Here is a 19,188-nt window from a genome sequence, read left to right on the forward strand (position 1 = left end):
TTAGTCGTTGTTGGTACAATATCTCTATTTATTTATTTATTTGGTTGCTGGTGGATCTTTATTTATTTATATGTGGTGCTGAGGATGAAAGGAAAGTGACCACAACACTCAGAGTGACCAAGAGAGCTTTATCGTAGCAGTGCAACAGAGGAGAAAAGAGAGAAAGAGAAGAAGAGAGAGAGAGAGAGAGAGAGAGAGAGAGAGAGAGAGAGAGAGAGAGAGAGAAAAGAGGAAAGAGGAGAGATGAGGAGAGATGGAGAGGGAGAGAGCAAGAGCAAGAGAGAGAGAGCGCACACACGCAAGAGAGACAGAGAGAGCAAGAGAGAAGGCAAGAGAGAGCAAGAGAGAGAGCAAGAGAGAGAGGGGTCCAGCAGGAGGGAGTTTTTATAGCCCAAATCTAATGGAGTCTCTGGGTCTGCAAGCTGCCTTGTTGGCACAAGGGGGTTAAGAGCTTGGCCTTGAGCAAGCAAGCAGCGGGCTGAGTGTTCAGCCTTGAGCAGGGGGGTGAAGTGCTCAGCCTTGAGAGGGGGTGGGGGCTTGGGCGTTTGGGCTTGAAGCAAATAGGTGATAAAGAACCAGACAGAGAGTTTGAGTGACCAGGTCATCCTGGAGCTAACTTTGTTTGGCATGCCCTGCAGACAGCTTACTCAGCCTGTCTTGCACCTAACAGAGGATCTAACCCAGTACCTCACAGGTGCAAGGCAAGTGCTTTACCACTGAGTTACATCCCCAGCCCCCTTAGCCCTTTTTAATATTCTATTTAGAGACAGGGTCTTACTGAGTTGCAAGTGCCTTGCTAAGTTGTTGATGCTGGCTTTGATCCTCCTACCTCAGCCTCCCAAGCACTGGGATTACAGGCCACCACATCTGGCTTATTTTCTTAAGACCCCCAAATCCTGTTTTGGTATGCTAGACCTTAATGTTGACTCCTTTCTCTTTATTTCCTGGAATAATAAACTCTTTTCTCCCAATGTATCATTTGGTGACTGTCTGAAAAGGGGAATTCACATAAAACAAAAATGCAATAAAAACAAAGGATTTAGAATATTTAAAAATCCCCTCATATAGCTGTAATGGAAAGCTCAGTCCTTGTCCCTAGTGCCAATTAATGCCAATTTAATAATGAGGACACAGTTTTGAGAAAAAGGAAAAAGAAGTTTTATTGCTTTGCTAGCAAAGGAGAAACACAGGGGACTCCTGTCCAAAACACTGTGACTTTCCCCATCTGGAGGGACAGAGGGGGTTTAAAGGAACCTTAAGGGTTACATATTAGGCAAGAGACCATCCTAAGATGTTTAAGTGTGAAATAGGTATTAACTGTGATTTTAAAAAAGGGAAAATCAAAAAGAACAAACAACAATAAAACAATTAAAAAAAGAAAAAGAAAAACCAGGCAAAATTATACTTTGGCTCCTTCAGCTTCAGAAACTTGTCATTGAGGGTGCTGCCATCTTGTGGCAATCCTATAAATTGCACACCCTTGCAGCCTAGAACCACTAATTCTATAGACACAACAATTACAAACTTGTGCTTTCAGACATTGGACAAGTCCACTAATAGATTGGATTACAGTTTGACCTTGAATGTTCTTTGTAATAATTAAGTCTTTGAGCTTTTGGAACTCAGAAGTAGAACCAGTAAGGGGCTATGTAAAAACCCTATGTTACTTGAGCCCTGGGAAAGAGGGCAGAGGTGGGGATAAGGCAGAAGTCAACACAAGAATCTCCTTTGCTTAGACACACCACACTACACACCCCTGACTGATAGTGGCCTAGGCCTGGAGTGGGATGAAAGAGGCAGGTTTATTTTTTTATTTTTGGTACTGGGGATTGAACTCAGGTGCCCTGAGCAACATCCTCAGCACTATTTTGAATTTTATTTAGAGATAGGGTCTCACTGAGTTGATTAGTGCCTCACTGTTGCTGAGACTGGCTCTCTACTTGTGATCCTCCTGCCTCAGCCTCCGGAGCCGCTGGGATTACAGGCGTGGGACACCACACCTGGCTGAGACAGGATTCTTTTTTCCTCCTTCAAGATGAATCAGCAGTTCAGAGGAGAATAAGTAGATTTTCAGGTACCTAACTACATGGCCATATGATTAAAATACAGAGTTTTTGTCATTTGACTAATGGAATTTATATTTCTTCAAATAGAATAATAATAATTACATTTCTGGGTATGTATTACAAGAAATTCTGAAATATGTACAAAATTGATGTGAAAAGATTTTTATGGTAACTCTATTTATATGAAAAAGAATATAATGAATTTCCCTTTCTACCTTCTTCCTTATTCTCATTTTCTTCTTCCTTTTCCTCTCTGATAATTACTGATCAATTGTTACCTTGAGGAAGCTAACTTTTAACATGTTCTTATTTTCAAAAGGATATGAGATGTCTACAGACTACCACTTATCAGCAAATTTAAAACTTAAATCAGAAGATTTGGTAATGCACTCAAACCCTGAACACTTGATGCAGGCTGATTCAGAGAGAGCAACTCATCGTCTTGGTCCAGGGATGGGCATGAGACCGAAGCTGGGCCAACCAATGTCTTCTTCCGGATTTATTGAACTGGAGCTGGAAGAGAGAGCTCTTTACCTTTTGGGGCAAGGAGGAAAGAGAATTGGTCTGCAGTAGGAAATGTGGCAGCCAGTCAGGAACAAGGGCCACTTGGCAATGGCTATTTCTAGTTTCCTTGGCTTTACAGGCCAGTGAGTTGCCCCAGTCCCTTCAAGTAAGTCTGGCATTTAATTCATCTGCCTACAGGTGGGTTTTTGACCCTGGCAGCTCAGAGTTCTGATAGATAAAAGGGGTAGGACAACCTGATTTCTCCTGTCAGTGTTATCATCGGACAGCAAGCTTTTGCATTACCCTTCATTAGTGATTTTCTTCTTTCTATTGGCTTTATCTTCTTTCACTGAGAAAAGTATGTGTAAGACTGTGATTTAATATGTTATGTTCTTCCTAAAAGTGTTTAAAGCTGAATGCTAGTTTTAAGGTTTGAATGGTTAGTCAGTGTCAGTTTGAAATATTCCTTGACCTCAGTACCAGTTCTTTTTTATTGTTCTCATCTGCTAGAACAAAGAGGGTTTTTCTTCCATCTCGAGGTCCAACCTCTCCCTCTCATTCTAGATCTCAGTTCCCTTTACCTGAATCACCAAGTTCTGGTAACTATGACCACACCTCCCCCTCATCTGAAAAATCTCTTCTCATCTTCATCATTAACTCTTACTTTCATGTGTGTTTGGTACAGGGGATTGGACCCAGGGCCTTGCATATGCTAGACATGTGCTCTACCACAAGCTATATCCCTAGTCCCACCTGACTCCTACTTTTTTTTTTTTTTAAACTCAACTCTGAGATTAACTTTTCTTAGGAGCTATGGCAGAAACCAATAGTGGTCCTCCAAATGTTGCTTCCTCTTCATTCTTTACTATCAGAACCCCCTTCCTGTTCAGGGGCAGCAACATGCCCAGTCAAAAACACTGTGCTTGAATCCCAAAACTCCTTACCTTGAGGTTGGTCCCAAGATACAGTTCTCTCCAACAAACAGCAAGCGGAAGTCACAGGATGTGAGTTCTGAAAAAGAAGCACTCAGCTCACAGCACTTTGCTGTTCACCCCTCCCCTCTCTTTTCTTCCTTTCTGGAATATGCTTATGCTAAGAATGGCAGGGAAGGCAGAAATAAGCTGCCCAGATCCTCAACAACTTTCGGAATAGCTATACCAGTCCTAGGCTGTCCACATCCTGACTTGTTATGTGGACATAACAAGTTGTTGAACTAAAAAGAAAATATCAATTGGACAAGTTCACTGAAGTCAGGTTCTGTTACATTCAGCCAAATGCATTTCTAATTGAGAGAAAGGGTTTGCACCCCCCCCCCCTTTTAGTGCTTGTAATGTAAGTTCACTATTTGTATGCATTTCAGTCTGCTCTACTGATTATCATGCCCCTGTGATCAGGGGTCTGATCACATCTTAATTTTGTCTCATGCAATAAATGACATCTACTAGTTGTTGAATCAATGCTTATTGAATAAAATGAATGAAATCCGAAAGGACACCCTAGAGGGTTCTCACATGGGATTGATTTTCCCTGCAGAGGGTATTTGGCAACATCTGATGACATTTTTGATTGTCTTAACTGGGAGATGGAAGTTACTAGATTTCTTAGACTGCACAGGGCAGCCCTTCACATCTGAGAATAGTCTGGTTCATTAATGCTGAACTGAGAAGTCCTGCTGCATGGCAGTGCACCATTAATATGTATGTTATGGATTGGAATTTCTCTACACAAACTGCTCTCAGAAAGTCAGGGAGAGGTGAGGAGATGTTCTACATATCCACACAATAGCATATTTCTTCACTCTATTGATATACAATTTGTGGGGCTGGGGATATAGCTCAGTTGGTAAAGTATTTTCCTTGCATGTACAAGGCCCTGGGTTCAATCCTCAGCACTGCAAAAACAAACAAAAAACAAAAAACAAAAACAAAAACAAACAAACAAACAAACAAACAAAACCAAAACAACAACAACAACAAAAACACACAAAACCCCCACAATTTGTAATGTGATAAGTACCATTTGATATTTAAAGTTGGAGGCTGGAGGATAAAAGGATTTTCCTTTCTTTCTTTCTTTCTTTTCTTTTGGTACTGGGGATTGAACTCGGGTACTTGACCACTGAGCCACATCCTCACTCCTATTTTGTGTTTTATTTAGAGACAGGGTCCCACTGAGTTGCTTAGTGCCTTGCTTTTGCTGAGGCTGATTTGAATTCACAGTCCTCCTGTCTCAGCCTCCTTAGCTGCTGGGATTACAGGCGTGCACCACTGTGCCCAGCTATCAATAGAAGGATTTTCTTTCTTATTCTAGAAAGAAAATCTTTCTCTAAGCTAGGATTATGCACTTATTTTTTTCTTCTGCTCAGGGCAGAGGATGAATGCTGAAGAATGCCTGGAAATGCTTCTGAGGTCATGACTGACCTGAGAACAGAGAATGTGAAGCAGTTAAGGAGGTCACAGAAGCTTGAATGTGAAGGAAAAGAATAACCCTTCCCAACGCTATCAGCAAAGTTAGAGGTGGCCCATTTTCCTTCCAGGTACGTTGAACTGGTCAGGATTCTCCAGAGAACTAGAATTGATAGGATACACACACACAAACACACACACACATACATGAAGGGGCTTGCTTTGTAAACTGGCTCACATGATTATGGATGCTGAGAAGTCTCATGATAAGTGATCTACAAGCTGGAGAACCAGGTCAGATAGTGGTAAAAATTCAGTTTATGGAAGTGAGAGAACCAGATGGGGGTTAGGGATAGGGGCTATGTAAATTCAGAATCCTGAGTGATACTGATTCAAGTGCTAAACTTTGCTGGAAACATCCTTGAAGCCACACCCAGAAATAACATTTTTTTTCTAGCTATGTGAGCATCTCTTAGCCTAGTCAAATTGACACACAAAATCGACCATCACATGCTGCTCTTGACCTGAAATTAGTCTCTAGGTCTTCATGTCCCTACCCATCATTGGGAGGAGGCAAAATCACTGCAAGTTTGACAACCAGAGAAGGGACTGGAAAGAGAGAGGAGACTGGGTCCTAGGGGTAGGTGCCACCTCCTACATAAACCAGGCACTCAACCCATCAGGCCAATGATATCTTCTCCTTCTTTCTCCTGGAGTTTAGTTCATGGGGTTTCTAGTCACTTTTCATTCTCACATTTTGTTTTCTTTCTGGGTTTCTGCACCCAACAATGGGTCTAAGTTCTCAAGGGAATGGTTATTTTAGCCAGCAGGGCTGTTTTGACCAAGACTTTTCCTGTCGTAAATCACCTTAGTGACAGGTAAGTGGTTGGGAAGAAAAGGTGGTATATGAAGAGCAGCATTGCTAATTCTGTAGTGCTCTGGGCATATGCAAACTTGCTGTGGACCCCATCCTCAAACGAGCATATCAGTGGCACTTCACAAGAGCATCATCAGGTTGACATGGATGTCCAGGGCTGGGGCAGGGAGGGTAGACTAGATGGATGTTGCTGTGGGGGATTGTGTGCAACTAGAAAATCCCCTAAGGTAGTTCAACAGTATGAAGTGACCCAGGCTAATATGTGGATATGTGTGAGGCATCCTTAGGGATTTCCTGAAATACAGAGGCTGTGGAACTTTTTAGGATGAGGAGAACTTGTGTTGGGCGTGTAGAAGATTCCCTGCTGAAGTTAAGTTTCTGACTCGGGAGAACATCTCGGAATCCCTTATCCCTCCCCCTCCTCTCCAAAGGGGGCCAAGCCAAAGAGCGACAAATTCAAAAGTTTTCCCAACCAATCCCCACAGGACACAGCGTTTGCTTGCTGTTCCTGAGTCACCCTGCCAATCAGCACCTGCCACGTCACCTACCAATTCTTCTTAAGCCAAAGCTTGCAAGCGGACGCTCTCTGCCCTCTTCCTCTCTGCCCTCTTCCTCTTTTTTCTCTCCTCTCTCTGCTCTCTGCCTCTCCTTTTCTTCTCCTTCGGGAAGCCCCCCAATAAAATCTCTTGGTTGAATCTCTTGGGTGAGTCACTCTCCTTTCAACTTGGATTAATATGACTCAGGTATGATGTGAATATCTCTAGCCTCTTACTTAGATGTCTCCATTTCTCTCCAGCCCAACTATTACTCTCAGTGTCTAGATAACCACCAACTCTTGCCTGAGAACCACCTCCCCATCGTGCTGCTCCACTGTGTCCCCCCAAGTCCACTCCTGTCATTGCTGCAGAGTGATTCTTCTAGACTGGGCCTCCTCAGGTCAGTTCCAGCTTAGAAGTCTGCAGTGCTCAAGATGACACCCAGCTCTCAGCTCAGGAGGACTGAACTGTCCTCTGCTTATTTGCTGCCTAATTGTTCATCTTTCCCTAGCTCATACTCTATGATCTAGTCACATGAACATCCTATACCTTGGAATATGACAAGATTCTGTTCTTATTTTGGAACTTTCTCCTCTTTCTACCCTTTCTCACATGACTGTGTGGCACATCATTATAAAATAAGAACAGATATGTTTTTTTGTTTTTTTTTTTCCTTTTTGGTAATGCTGAGGATTGAACCCAGGGCCTTGTGCATGCGAGGCAAGCCTTCTACCAACTGAGCTATATCCCCAGCCCCAGATAACTGGGAATTTTTCTATGAATTTCTTTGTTACTTAGGGATATCTCATCCACAAACCTCCTTTTTATAGTGTTTTTTTTTTTTTTTTTAGTTTGTAGTAGACATCCCACTTTCCCACTTTATGGTAGGAACTGTGTTTGAAATTGTGTCAGCTATTCCTTGCATAAGATGGATACTCAATAAATATGTGTTGAGTGAATCATTAAATAAAGAAAAGAGAAGCCAGGCTGGATTACAAAAATCTCCTCTTCTAAAACCCAATGAAATGAATATTAAATGAAAGACTAGCAAAGCATTCACCAGCAGCAAACAAACGAGGAATGAAGGCTAACCCAATGCAATCCACTCCACAAAGGTAGATAACACAAGAAGCAGAATGTTCTGGGCACAGTGTGGGACCCTATCTATCCCATCTAAGGAGTTTAAAGATATTAAACATAATTATTTACAAAGACTTTAGAGTTTTCACTAAACCTCATTTGGTAGCCTTATCATTTACCTCTCCCAACTGGGCATAGGAAAAAATGGCTGCTGAGGAAAATAGTAAAAATGTACAAGAGAGCAACTGGGCTTTTCTTTGACTAATGAAATTGAAGGAATTGGAGTCCACCCTGAAATCTGTGAGCCAGAGGGAGAGGGAAGGACTGCTATTCAGATGGGTCAATAGAGTGGAGCCTTTTTGCTTTTTGACCCAAATTTGAAAGTGAGCCTCTGCAGGCAGGCTTGTTGGCTTCAGAGGGACCTAGATTAGTAGTGGTTAAGACCAGCTAGTAAAGATTGAGAGGCATCTTTGTGTGGGGTGGGGGTATAGCAAAATGGTCCAGCTAGAGTGGGCTGCAGGAGTGGTGGCCCCAAACACAACTCTGATTAATCTAGAAGGACATAGGCTGGTCCCCTGCACCCACCTCAGATTCTGGAGCATGAGAGAACATGAATGGGACCTGAGGTTTGTAGCTACCTGTGAAGGGTAGCTCTATATTTTTGGACTGATGGCATAGGATCACTCCTTGTGGCATTTTTCACTAGAACCATGAAGAAGATGGCAGCTTCAGTGTCTCTCTTGCTCTGTTTACTCTTTTCAACAAGTTCAATAATGGTTTTGTTCTCTTAGACTCTGGATCCTCTGAGGATGTATGCCCCAGTTCACTAAAATACACCCCTCAGTAATTAAATTTCTAAATTGTCTTCCAATTCTTAGCACATTTTATTTCACATAGAGCAAGAAACTCAAGGAGTAAAGGTATTGATAACCTGAAAGACTGGTATGGTTGAAGAAAGAAAAGTAACTAAAGAGAATAGAATTTCAATATGTAAGAGTTCAGAGGGAGCAGTTACCAGACACGAGAGGGTCTAGGGAAGGGCCATAGGTATGAGTTGATGCACTTGAGTTTCCTCATAAACTTCAACTCATCAAGCAGGTATCAGCTTGAATATCTCTTCTGAAAAGAAGTTTCCCTTACTGGGTTTGCCCTCCCACTTCCCCCCCCCCTCACCCCCCCCCCATTACAACTTCTCATTACCCACTGTGTTTTGCCTTTATTGCTTTTTTACACCTATTATTAGATAATTTTTATATCTGATGTTTTGTATAACATCTTTCACCGCAAGCTAGATTGTGAACCCCACAAAGTTAGAGATAGGGTCTTTTATTCTCAGCCTCGGCGCAGTCCTTATTCGCACCTGTGTAAATGTGGTAAATGGTGGCTGTGTTGAATCCTGTTGGTGTGTTATGCATGATGCCCTGAAGCTCACGAATTTGACCCCAGTGAACATTCACACTTTGTGAGTACTTGTTATTTATATCTTCCCATGGTGTAAGACATAGTTTACTAACGTTTTATGTTTTACATTAAACTTTACAATGTTTTGTAAATAGTAAAATAATTAAAAATAAGAAAAGGATGAGTACATGCATCAGAGATAGAAAGGATAAAATGGGTTTTGGGGGGTCAGAGTTCATGATATACCAAGGTATGAATTAAGAGAGTTTCCAAAAGGTCAGGAGGGCAGAGGCAGGAAGAAAAATGGTGCCAGAGAATCAGCCATTTGGAAGGAGCAAATGAGAAAGAGGTGAAGCCCAGGGACTGGTGTGGGATGAAGAAGAGGTTGGGGAGGGCAGGAGTCCATGGACTCTATGATCCACAACCACCAGCCCAGCTTTCAGGGCAGGGACCCTGGTCCTGGGCAGCTCTACTGAGAGGAGATTGGATCTTTAAATACCCAGTAGATATAGCCCTATCCTCATCTGGATCAAGCCCCAGGTGACATGTGTGCTGCACAGCATGGTCTTATTGGCTAAGAAAGATCCCCGTGGGGCAAAAGTTAGATTCTGTCAACCTGCTCCTTGCCCTCCACGCCTCACTGTTATGAGCCCCCTCTGTGCTCCAGGTTCTTGGCCTCAAATCATTATGAGAATGGGACAAAGACCCCCTGCCATCACCTAATGATTCCCACCCTCCCCACTCTGAATTCCCCTGTGGATTCTTAAGCTATTGGCTCCATTGTCTGCTGACTGGTACTTACTCTCATATTTCCAGCCTCCTCATGGTTCTCTGCTTGGGCCATGAGTTCAGTCATAACAGGCTATCATCAAAGACATCCTCCCATAGTCCAAAGGGATGAGGGTAACTGATTTGCAGCACTCTGACCTTGAATGAACCTGTAGCCTGAGTCAATCAGCCAGAGAGTTTGGCCCTTGGGAGCAAGAAAGTCACTCATGCTTTTGAATGCAGCCTTTCTGCTCTGGCCCTGATCTTTTCCGGGACCTGAGAAACATGATGTCAAAGGGCTGCGTTGCTCATATAAGGAGATATTGAAGATTCAGAACCTAATTGGTGTTTGAGCTTCAGAAAGTGGCAGACGAAGTGTCCCCGAGCACCAGAAATGGTAAAAGGTCTCTCTATTGGCTCTCAGTAAGGAGGATGTAGGGGATGTGTCTGTGTATTCCCCTCCCATTGCTGTAGACCTTGTCAGTATCTTGATGCTCACAGAGTTATTTTGCAGCTGAGGCTGTGACTTTGATGACAGGGGAGGCAGGATGGCTTTAAGCAGATATCTCATTCTCCAGGGACTATGTTTTCTCTTTAGCACCCTGGTGGGTGCTCTAGGTAAGACTCACCTCTCTTTTCTGGGGCCAACAGCAAGTGAGTGAATACCTTGGTTAAGGAACAGGTCTCTGGAGTGATGCAACCAAAGCTTCAATGTAGATCATATGTGTATGACCAAAAAGGAACTACTGTGATTGTGAATATTGGTCAGCTGGTAAGAGTGACAGGTTTTTGTAGAGAAGTGATATTTGATTTTAGACTGAGCTCAGTCAGTTTCAGTACCCTCCAATGGCTTCCTTTCTCAGGGAGCGTTTGGTCTCAGTGGCTCCCAGTTACGTGAGAAGGATCAATGACTGGCCCCAGCTCAGACTCCAGGTTGCCCCTTGCACACTGCATCACCTGGCTGTTTTTCTGATGCTTTGTAAAGGACTGTTCCATCAGGATTTCTATGTTTTATGTATTTATGCTCCTTTGGGCTGTGTGCTTGTATGTGCATGAGTGTCGTAGGTGTGGGGTGTGTGTGAGAAGTGTGTGAAAGCTTTTGTGAGGGAGAAGCGGGGCCAGAAGTGGTTCAATTGGTTGGTATGTAAAGTAAACGGTGTTCACCCCTTAAGGGTTGTGTGTGTGTGTGTGTGTGTGTGTGTGTGTATGCGTGCATGCGTGCTACTGTATGAAGATAGGCAGAGGTCCTCATGTCAGCTCTAACCGGATTATAGATAACCTTGCACCTGCCTGCCTCGTTCTGGCTCCTCTCCTTCAATTCTTCAGTCTCCTCCGCTGCAGTATAGAGCACAATTTTTCATATCTCAGTGCAGGCTCTGTGAGGAGCTTTGCCTTTGGCTTCATCTCATTCCCACCATGTCTCCTTTGTAGAAGCACCTCAGCCGTAAGATGGGACTTCTTGTTTATAGAGATGAAGTGACAGAGCATGGATTACATAAATTTCTTCCATTCCCTGCCCCAGCACTTGTGAATTATTTCCTGATCTTGCCTGGGTCCTGGCTTTGTTGCTTCCCTCCCCTGGATTTTCTGTGTTCTGTGGGGTACATTTTCTCTCTCATGCGTTCCTCTGTTCCTTTCTGTGCCGAGTCTTTCATTCAGAATGACTGCAGGCTAGGGATTGGGCTGCAGAAATTCTAGGATTTATCCTGGAGGAATAGCTCTTTCAGATTTGGGTATGTGTCCAGGCTGAGACAATTTTTTTTTTGGCTTTTTGATAACAGGGATTGAACCCAGGGGTGCTTAACCACCGAGCCACTTTCCTAGCCCTTTTTATTTTTATTTCAAGAAAGGTCTCACTAAGTTTCTTAGGTCCTTTCTAAGTGGCTGAGACTTGCAATCCTCTCGTCTCAGCCTCCCAAGTCTCTGGGATTATAGGCCTACACCACCATGCCCAGCTGACTATTCATTTTTTTTTGCACATTAAAATATTTTATTGTCATATTACAATATAGACTATTAAAGACTAATAAAGACAATTTTGATTCAGTCACCACATGACTGAAACTCTATACTTGCCTGTGTTGGACATTTTATTGTTCTTGCTATTATGAAATAGTTGCTCTGAACTTCCTTGTATTTAAATGTAAGGATCATTAATGATTGTTTCCCATAACAATACGCTGTTATAGTTTGGATATGAAGTGTCCCCTAAAAGCTCCTGTGTTAATGAAGGAGTGTGGGAGGTAAAATGATCGGATTGTGAGAGCTGTAACCTAATCAGTCCATCCTAGTTTGAAAGGACTGACTGGGTGGTAACTGTAGGTGTGTGGGGCATGGCTGGAGGAGATGAGTGACTCAGGTGTGCCTCGGAAGGGTTGTTCTTCCCTTTGGCCCCTTTTGTGTCTTCCTCTCTCTCTGCTTCCTGGCTACCATGTCCTGTTCAGTTTCTGCACTATACCCTTCCTATCATGATGTTGTGCCTCACCTTGGCCCCAAAGCAATGGAGTTGGCTTGGCCATCTGTGGACTGAGACTGCTGAAACCATGAGCCCCAAATAAATGTTTCCTTCTCTAAGTTGTTCTTGTCAGGTATTTTGGTCACAGCCATTCAAAGCTGACTAAAACATATTCTTAAAGTAGAATCACTGTTTTGTAGAATGTAAATAATTTTAGGACTTTTGATTCATGGAGATTGTCTGTCAGACGTGTTTATTCCAAACTTTACTTCCACTAACATGGTATTAGTATTTTTCACAGATCCTCATCAATATTTTTTAAACCAAGTTTTAAAATTCAGTTTATTAGGCAAAAACTGGTGCAAATTAACTAATTATTAATTTGTGAATTACTTGCTAATGACACTTATCCTTTTTAGTTGAGATGTTTATCATTTTTGTCATGATTTATACTGGAGCTCTTCATTCTACTACTATTTCTTCTTTTTTAAAAATTTTTTATTCTAATTTGTTTTATAAGACAGCAAAATGCATTAAAATTCATATTATACATATAGAGCACAATTTTTCATATCTCTGGTTATATGAAAAGTAAATTCACATCATCTGTGTCTTCATACATGTACTTAGGGTAATAATGTCCATCTCATTCCACCATCTATTTTCTTGCCCCCTCCCTTCCTCTACCTCCCTTTGCCCATGCTCCCCCTCCCAACTTCACTATTAATCAGCCTTCTTATATCAGAGAAAATACTTGGCATTTGATTTTTTGGGATTGGCTAACTTCACTTAGCGTTATATTATCCAACTCCATCCATTTACCTGCAAATGCCATGATTTTATTCTCTTTTATTGCTGAGTAATAGTCCATTGTGTTTATATACTACATTTTATTTATCCATTTATATACTCAAGGGCATCTAGGTTCCACAGTTTAGCTATTGTGAATTGTGCTGCAATAAACATTGATGTGGCTGTGCCCTGTAGTATGCTGTTTTTATGTCTTTTGAGTATAGACTGAGAAGTGGGATAACTGGGTCAAATGGTGGTTCCATTCCCAATTTTCCAAGGAATCTCCACACTGCTTTCCATATTGACTGTATCACTTTGCAGTCCCACCAGCAACGTATGAGTGTGCCTTTCTCTCCACATCCTTGCCAGCACTTATTGTTTTTTGTATTCTTAATAGCTGCTATTCTGATTGGAGTGAGATGAAATGAGTGAGAGTAGTTTTGATTTGCATTTCTCTAATTGCCTGAGATGTTGACCATTTTTTCATATATTTGTTGATTGATTGAATATCCTCTTCTAAGAAGTGTCTGTTCAGGTCCTTGGCCCATTTATTGACTGGGTTATTTGATTTTTTTAGTGTTAATGTTTTTTAGTGCTTTATATATCCTAGAGATTAGTGCTCTATCTGATATGCTTGTGGTAAAGATTTGCTCCCATCCTGTAGACTCTATTCACCTCATTGATTGTTTCTTTTGCTAACAAGCTCTTTAGTTTGGAATCCATCCAATTTATTAATTCTTGATTTTAATTCTTGAGCTATTGGAGCCTTATTAAGGAAGTAGGGGCCTACTACTACTATTTCTAATATAATAACAGAAACAAGTCTCTGTTATGTAAGTGTATATAATTATAGTAGTATAATTGCATCCACTTATACCAACTCATTTAGTTGAGTGCACAACAATCCTTTGAGATAATAATGTGTTTTTTTTTTTGTAATCTCAAAAAACTGAGGCAAATTAAGTTAAATCACTTGCTCAAGGTGAAATGGGTATAAGTGGTATAGACAAGATTTTATTCTATCTTCTTTTCTTTTTTTGAGTCTGGATCTAAATATAGTCCATGTGTTTGTTAACTTTATGCCACTATGATAAAATAACTGAGATAATCAACTTAATGTGGGAAAATTTTATTTGGTTCACAGTTTTGGAAGTTTGAGTCCATGGTCACTGGTCCTTTTGCTTTTGGGACTGTGACAGAAGCACATGACATAAGGAAACTGTTGACCTCATAGTGGCTGGGAAGCAAACAGAGAGATAGGAAGGGTCCAGGGTCCCAGTAGTCCCTTCAAGGGCACATTCCCAATGAACCTAACTTCTTTCCTTTAGGATCCACCTCCTAAAGGTTTCCCTTCCCATGTACTGCAGGCTGATGACCAACCCTTTAGCATATAATTCTTTGGAGGGGGGACATATTAGATCCAAACTATAACATTCATAATTCCAATCCCTTGATAATCCAAGACTCTTTTTTCCTATAGTTTGCATACTTTTATTTCCTGGCATTTAAAACAAAATTGAAATCAGATCTATCGTTTATGTGTTCCTGTAGTATGGGTTTTGGTAATTACACCATTTTGGTGGCAATTAAAATGTTTCTTAGTCTCTTGTAGATTTTGCAAATTGGTAGCTGGTCTAGAGTCTTGATATACTCATGTAACACTCAACCATATTAAAATTCACAGCACATTCTATCCATGCAGAAGACCCCTTTGGAGCTCTTCCCAGTCATTTCATCCCTGCCATAATCTCATTTCACTCACAAAAGCATATTTCATATTTAAGTCTTACCATATTTAGTTTTTCCTGTTTCAGAAACCTTTTCAAATGGAATTATATACAATATAATCTTTTGAGACTAGCATCTTTCATTTAGATAATATTTTCAGACTCATCTATCTTATTAATGTATGTTGAGCACATCCTTACTCCTTTTTTTCCCCCTGCTAATTCTTGGTTTGATTTAATCTTTCTTTTTTTCTTTTGTAGTTTTAGATGGACAGAATGCCTTTATTTTATTTGCTTATTTTATGTAGTGCTAAGGATTGAACCCAGTGCCTCATGCATACTAGGCAAGCACTCTGCCATTGAGCCACAACCCCAGCTTAATCTTTTTTCTTATGTTGGATGCTTAGTTAATTGATTTGGCCTTTGGTTTTTTGGAATTGGCTTATTTCACTTAGCATGATAATCTTCAGTTTCATCCATTTATCAGCAAATGACATATTGCTAATTACTTTCTTATAATAGCATGATTTTTTTATTGTAATGTCTGTTGTTTTGTTTACATATCTAAGAAACTACTGTCTATTTCAATATCACAAGTATTATTTTATGTGTTTTTTTTCCTAAGGATTTTATAGTTTTAGGCTTTACATTCAGTCTATGATCCCTCTGACGTTAATTTTTTATATCATGTGGTGAGGAGTTCCAATTTCTGTATTTTGCATATGGATATTCACTTTTACCATAATAATTGGTTGGAAAGACTATTCTTTCCCTATTGAATGGTCTTGGCACACCTGACAACTTTTTCTCTAATTGTTCTTTCTCGAGATTGTTTTGGTTGTCCTGGTTCACCTGCATTTTTATGTGAATTTTAGAATCTGCTTGTCAATTCCTTCACAAAAGAAAATTGAGATTTGCACAAGTATTGTGTTCATTCTTAGATAAATTTGGCTAGTAGTGTCACTTTAACAGTATTTAATTATTAATAGTCTTGAAATTCATGGACATGAGGCACTTATTTTGGTTTTCTTTAATTTATTTCCATAATATTTTCTGGTTTTTTTTAGAGTACAAGTTTTGGACTTCTTTTGTTAGGTTTATTCCTAAGTGTTAACTTTTTTTGATACTATATTAAATGAAAAATTTCCTTTAATTTCATTTTTAATTACTCATTGATAGCACATGGAAGCTCAGTGGATTATTATGTGTTTATCCAGAACCATACAACCTTTCCAAACTCAGTTTTCAGTGGATTGCTTATGATTTTCTATATATAAGATCATGTCTTTGAATAGAGAAAGTTTTGCTTCCTTTTTCTCGGTATAGATGTCTTTTATTTCTTTTGCTTGTGGATTGCCCTGGCTATAATCTCTAGTACAAAGATAAGGATTCTCTTTTTTTCAGATCCTCACCAACTTGTGATGTTTTGTCTTTTTCATATTAGCCAGCCATTCTAACTGGAGTGACTGGGATGAATTGATATCTCTTTATTTTTTTAGATAGGAGATTCATTATTTCTGCAGTGACATTTTTGTAGTTGAATATAAATTAAATATCTTGGTGCTTGCCCACCAAGAGATAGCTTGAATAACCAAGACTTCTGTTACCAAAATCTGTTTGTTGTGTTTTTTTTTTTTTTTTTGTCCTTTGGGTAGTTTAGTCAGAGGTAAGACATTTAACTGGTTCACGACAGAAATGCCCACTCCTTGGTACAGGTTTTGGAATTTTTCCTGCTTTAAGCTCATTTATAATTTCTTCAATATCCTTAGGTTTGAAATCCTCATGGTAGTTATTATTTATCGGTGCATTTACACAGACCACTAAACATTCCACCGCTATAAGAGTGAAACGTTTTTTGAGTGTAGTCTCTCCAACTTATTCCAAGCTTCTTCTAAATGGCCTCCAACATGCTCAGTTTCAAAGTATGCAAGGTGTGGTAGTGCAGACCTAAATGTGATGGTTTCCAACGGGCTTTCCTTTGTACATGGTATAAAAAGTCGCTGCTTCATATGTTCTCCTTGAGGTACTTGTAAAACTTCTGCAAACTTGTTCATAGCAGAGATGGGGAACCACACATTCTGCCTTTGAGTTAAATCCAGGACTGGAAGCAGAGTTGCTGCCCTTGTGTATAGTTTTTTTTTTTTTTTTTTTAAACAATTGCCTCTATCCTCTGGTGTGAAATCAAATGGAGTATCTGGGTTATTCTCAGGAATCTCTCTGTGTACACATAAGGGTGGTCCTCTCGCACCATTCTGCACAGCTGTCTTGTGAAAATTCCTTATATGTCCTCCCCACAGGGTGGTGAAGCCTGCCCCCAGCCTGGAGCAACAAGGAAAAGAGTCTTTATGGTTTTGACTTGCATTTCCCTGATGATTAGCAATTCATGGTTCTGTAACTCAATGATTTCCCAGTTTTTCTTCACATTTAGCTTAATTTTTTATATTATCAGGTCTTTAATGTATTAAACAAAAACTTTTAGTATATTTTATTCTACTTTTTATTTTTGGCAGGAGAGATAGCTTGAATAACCAAGCCTGCTGTTACTGAGAAAAGTCTTCTGGAACTTTCTACAGTAAAGAAAACATCTATTTCCATGTCTGTGTCACCAGCTAGATATAAATTCCATGAAGGCAAGAACATTGTCTCATTATGTTCTGCACTTCTATCACTTAGCCTAGGGCCTGCCTCTTTAACAGATAATTTTAGTATTAATAAAGTAGTTTTGTGTGAACTTTCAGAATCCCATTCATGTCCATCTCAATGTCAGATTTAAAAAAAAAAACTCTCCTAGGTTGTCTCCTATTCTACTATCTCCTTAACCTCTTTCCATTTATTTTTATTTTCTTTCTCAAATGGACCTGCCTAAGATCCATTTTTCTTTTCTTTTTTTTTTAATAGTGCTGAGATTGAACCCAGGGCCTTGTGTATGCAAAGCAAGCACTCTATCAACTGAGACATATTCCCAGCCCTCCCTAAAATCCTTTTTAAGTTCCGCATCTTCCTAGAAGTTTCCCTCTTTTGATGTTTCAATTGTTTTCAGTGCAAGCACACAAACCCAGGCTGAGGCCTGAGCAGTGTGAATGGGTACAGTAGAGACCAAATTCTTGCTTAGATTTAAAAAAATTCTCATTTTGCTGATCCTAATGGATATGATTCTCAGGAAAACTGACTTCTCCATTCCTGGCAGGGAAGCAGAAACCTAGGCTACCGGATAAGAAAGTGAGATGGCAAGAGTTAAGTTGTTTGGATCCTCATCCCAGGCTAGATTAATGCAACAGGATTTTTGTCAGCCAGAAGTCTTATTTGGATAAAACAATTGAGGCAGGAATATAAATCTCTGTTATGCTGTTCTGCTACTCTGGAGAAAGCCTTTCAATTAGTTATGTATTGCCCCCATACTTGACAGTTTCTGGGGGTCAGGAATCTGGAGATGGTTTAGCTGGATCATTTGGCTCAGGGTCTCTCATAAGTCTGCAATCATTTAAATTTTATTTTATATTGGTTCTTTTTAGTCCCACATAACATTAGGATTCATTTTGACAGAATTACAAAAGCATGTAATTTGTTCTAATTCAGTCCCCAGTACTTTCCCTTTTCACCCCTGTGGTGAGCCGCTTCTGCCGTTTCTGCAGATTATGGTCGCCATTACAAGATGACGCTGGCTCCGCTGTGGTCTGTGACAAACAACTCCTTATCTGGGAAAGTTGGCACATAATTTTTCACCACCCTGTGAGAAAGCTCCACGCGGCAGCTTTGCATTGGGGCTTGGGATGCTTTATTAAGGCTGGGAGGGGCATCAGAGAGAGAGAAGAAGAAATATCAAGGGCCTGAATAAACTGTTGAAAGAAGATTCCCGAGTTGCGTCTTCCTTGCGGGCAAGGGGTCGCGACACACCCCCTACCCTCTCCCTATTCCCTTTCTTTTATTCTACTAATCTTTTTGCTAATTACTTATAGTTTTTTAAAAATAGTGTCTTATGGCCAGTTGTCATGGCTCAGGCTTGTAATCCCAGCAGCTTGGGAGGGAGAAGCGAGTTCAAAGCCAGCGTCAGCAGTTTAGCGAGGTGCTGAGTGCTGCAGTCCAGCTAGGCAAAGTAACCGAGAGGTGACAAGTAACTGTGAAGGTTGAAGCAGGAACTGCTTTATTGCGGAACAGCAATATCTTACTGATTTACATAAAGCATGACTCCAAAAGCATCATCCAATCATAGCATTGCTCCCCTACAGATACAGCAATCAGCCAATAAGGAGTCCCCACCATCTTGATGGCTCGGTGGCATTGCCTCACAAACCACTCCTCCTGGCAAACTTCCAGGCGCCATCTTGACTTGGTTGTGGCCTCCAACATCTCCCGCTTTTTGTTTTATTAAACAACAAGTATGTGGTTTAGGGACCGTGCCTGTCTTAGGTTGTCCAATACTACATATGGTCCTTACCTGTCATTGGATGGTCTGACCTCAAATCGTCAGCGTCCTGGCTTAGGTTGGTACCATTGTAATTGGATCTTACCCGTCTTTGACTACCGGCCCAACATATTTAGCCATACTTGTGGATCTTGCCTTTTCTAGGGCCATCATG

General features: G+C 40.7%; 1 protein-coding gene, 1 long non-coding RNA gene and 1 pseudogene across 2 annotated transcripts in view; 1 reads left to right on the forward strand and 2 right to left on the reverse strand.

The window, feature by feature from the left end:
* Positions 1–1,117: 1,117 nt before the first annotated feature.
* On the reverse strand, positions 1,118–9,884 carry LOC124079004 (uncharacterized). The gene is made up of 3 exons (XR_006847117.2): positions 9,672–9,884; positions 3,515–3,581; positions 1,118–2,579 (listed from the first exon to the last, which is right to left on the reverse strand). It is a non-coding gene; the product is annotated as an uncharacterized LOC124079004 (long non-coding RNA).
* Positions 9,885–10,135: 251 nt separating this feature from the next.
* The window catches only part of LOC124079022 (antigen WC1.1-like), a 73,959-nt gene continuing 64,906 nt past the window's right edge, over positions 10,136–19,188 (forward strand). Inside the window, 1 exon segment of the mRNA XM_058572553.1 lies at positions 10,136–10,255. Within this exon segment, the coding sequence (XP_058428536.1) occupies positions 10,186–10,255 (70 nt within the window). The 5' untranslated portion in view covers positions 10,136–10,185.
* LOC124078947 (NADH dehydrogenase [ubiquinone] flavoprotein 2, mitochondrial-like) lies at positions 16,268–19,184 on the reverse strand (annotated as a pseudogene).

The sequence above is a fragment of the Marmota monax genome, unplaced genomic scaffold (assembly GCF_021218885.2).
Source record: "Marmota monax isolate L192 unplaced genomic scaffold, Marmota_monax_Labrador192_F-V1.1 WCK01_AAM20220418_F8-fsc00186, whole genome shotgun sequence".
NCBI lineage: Eukaryota > Metazoa > Chordata > Mammalia > Rodentia > Sciuridae > Marmota > Marmota monax.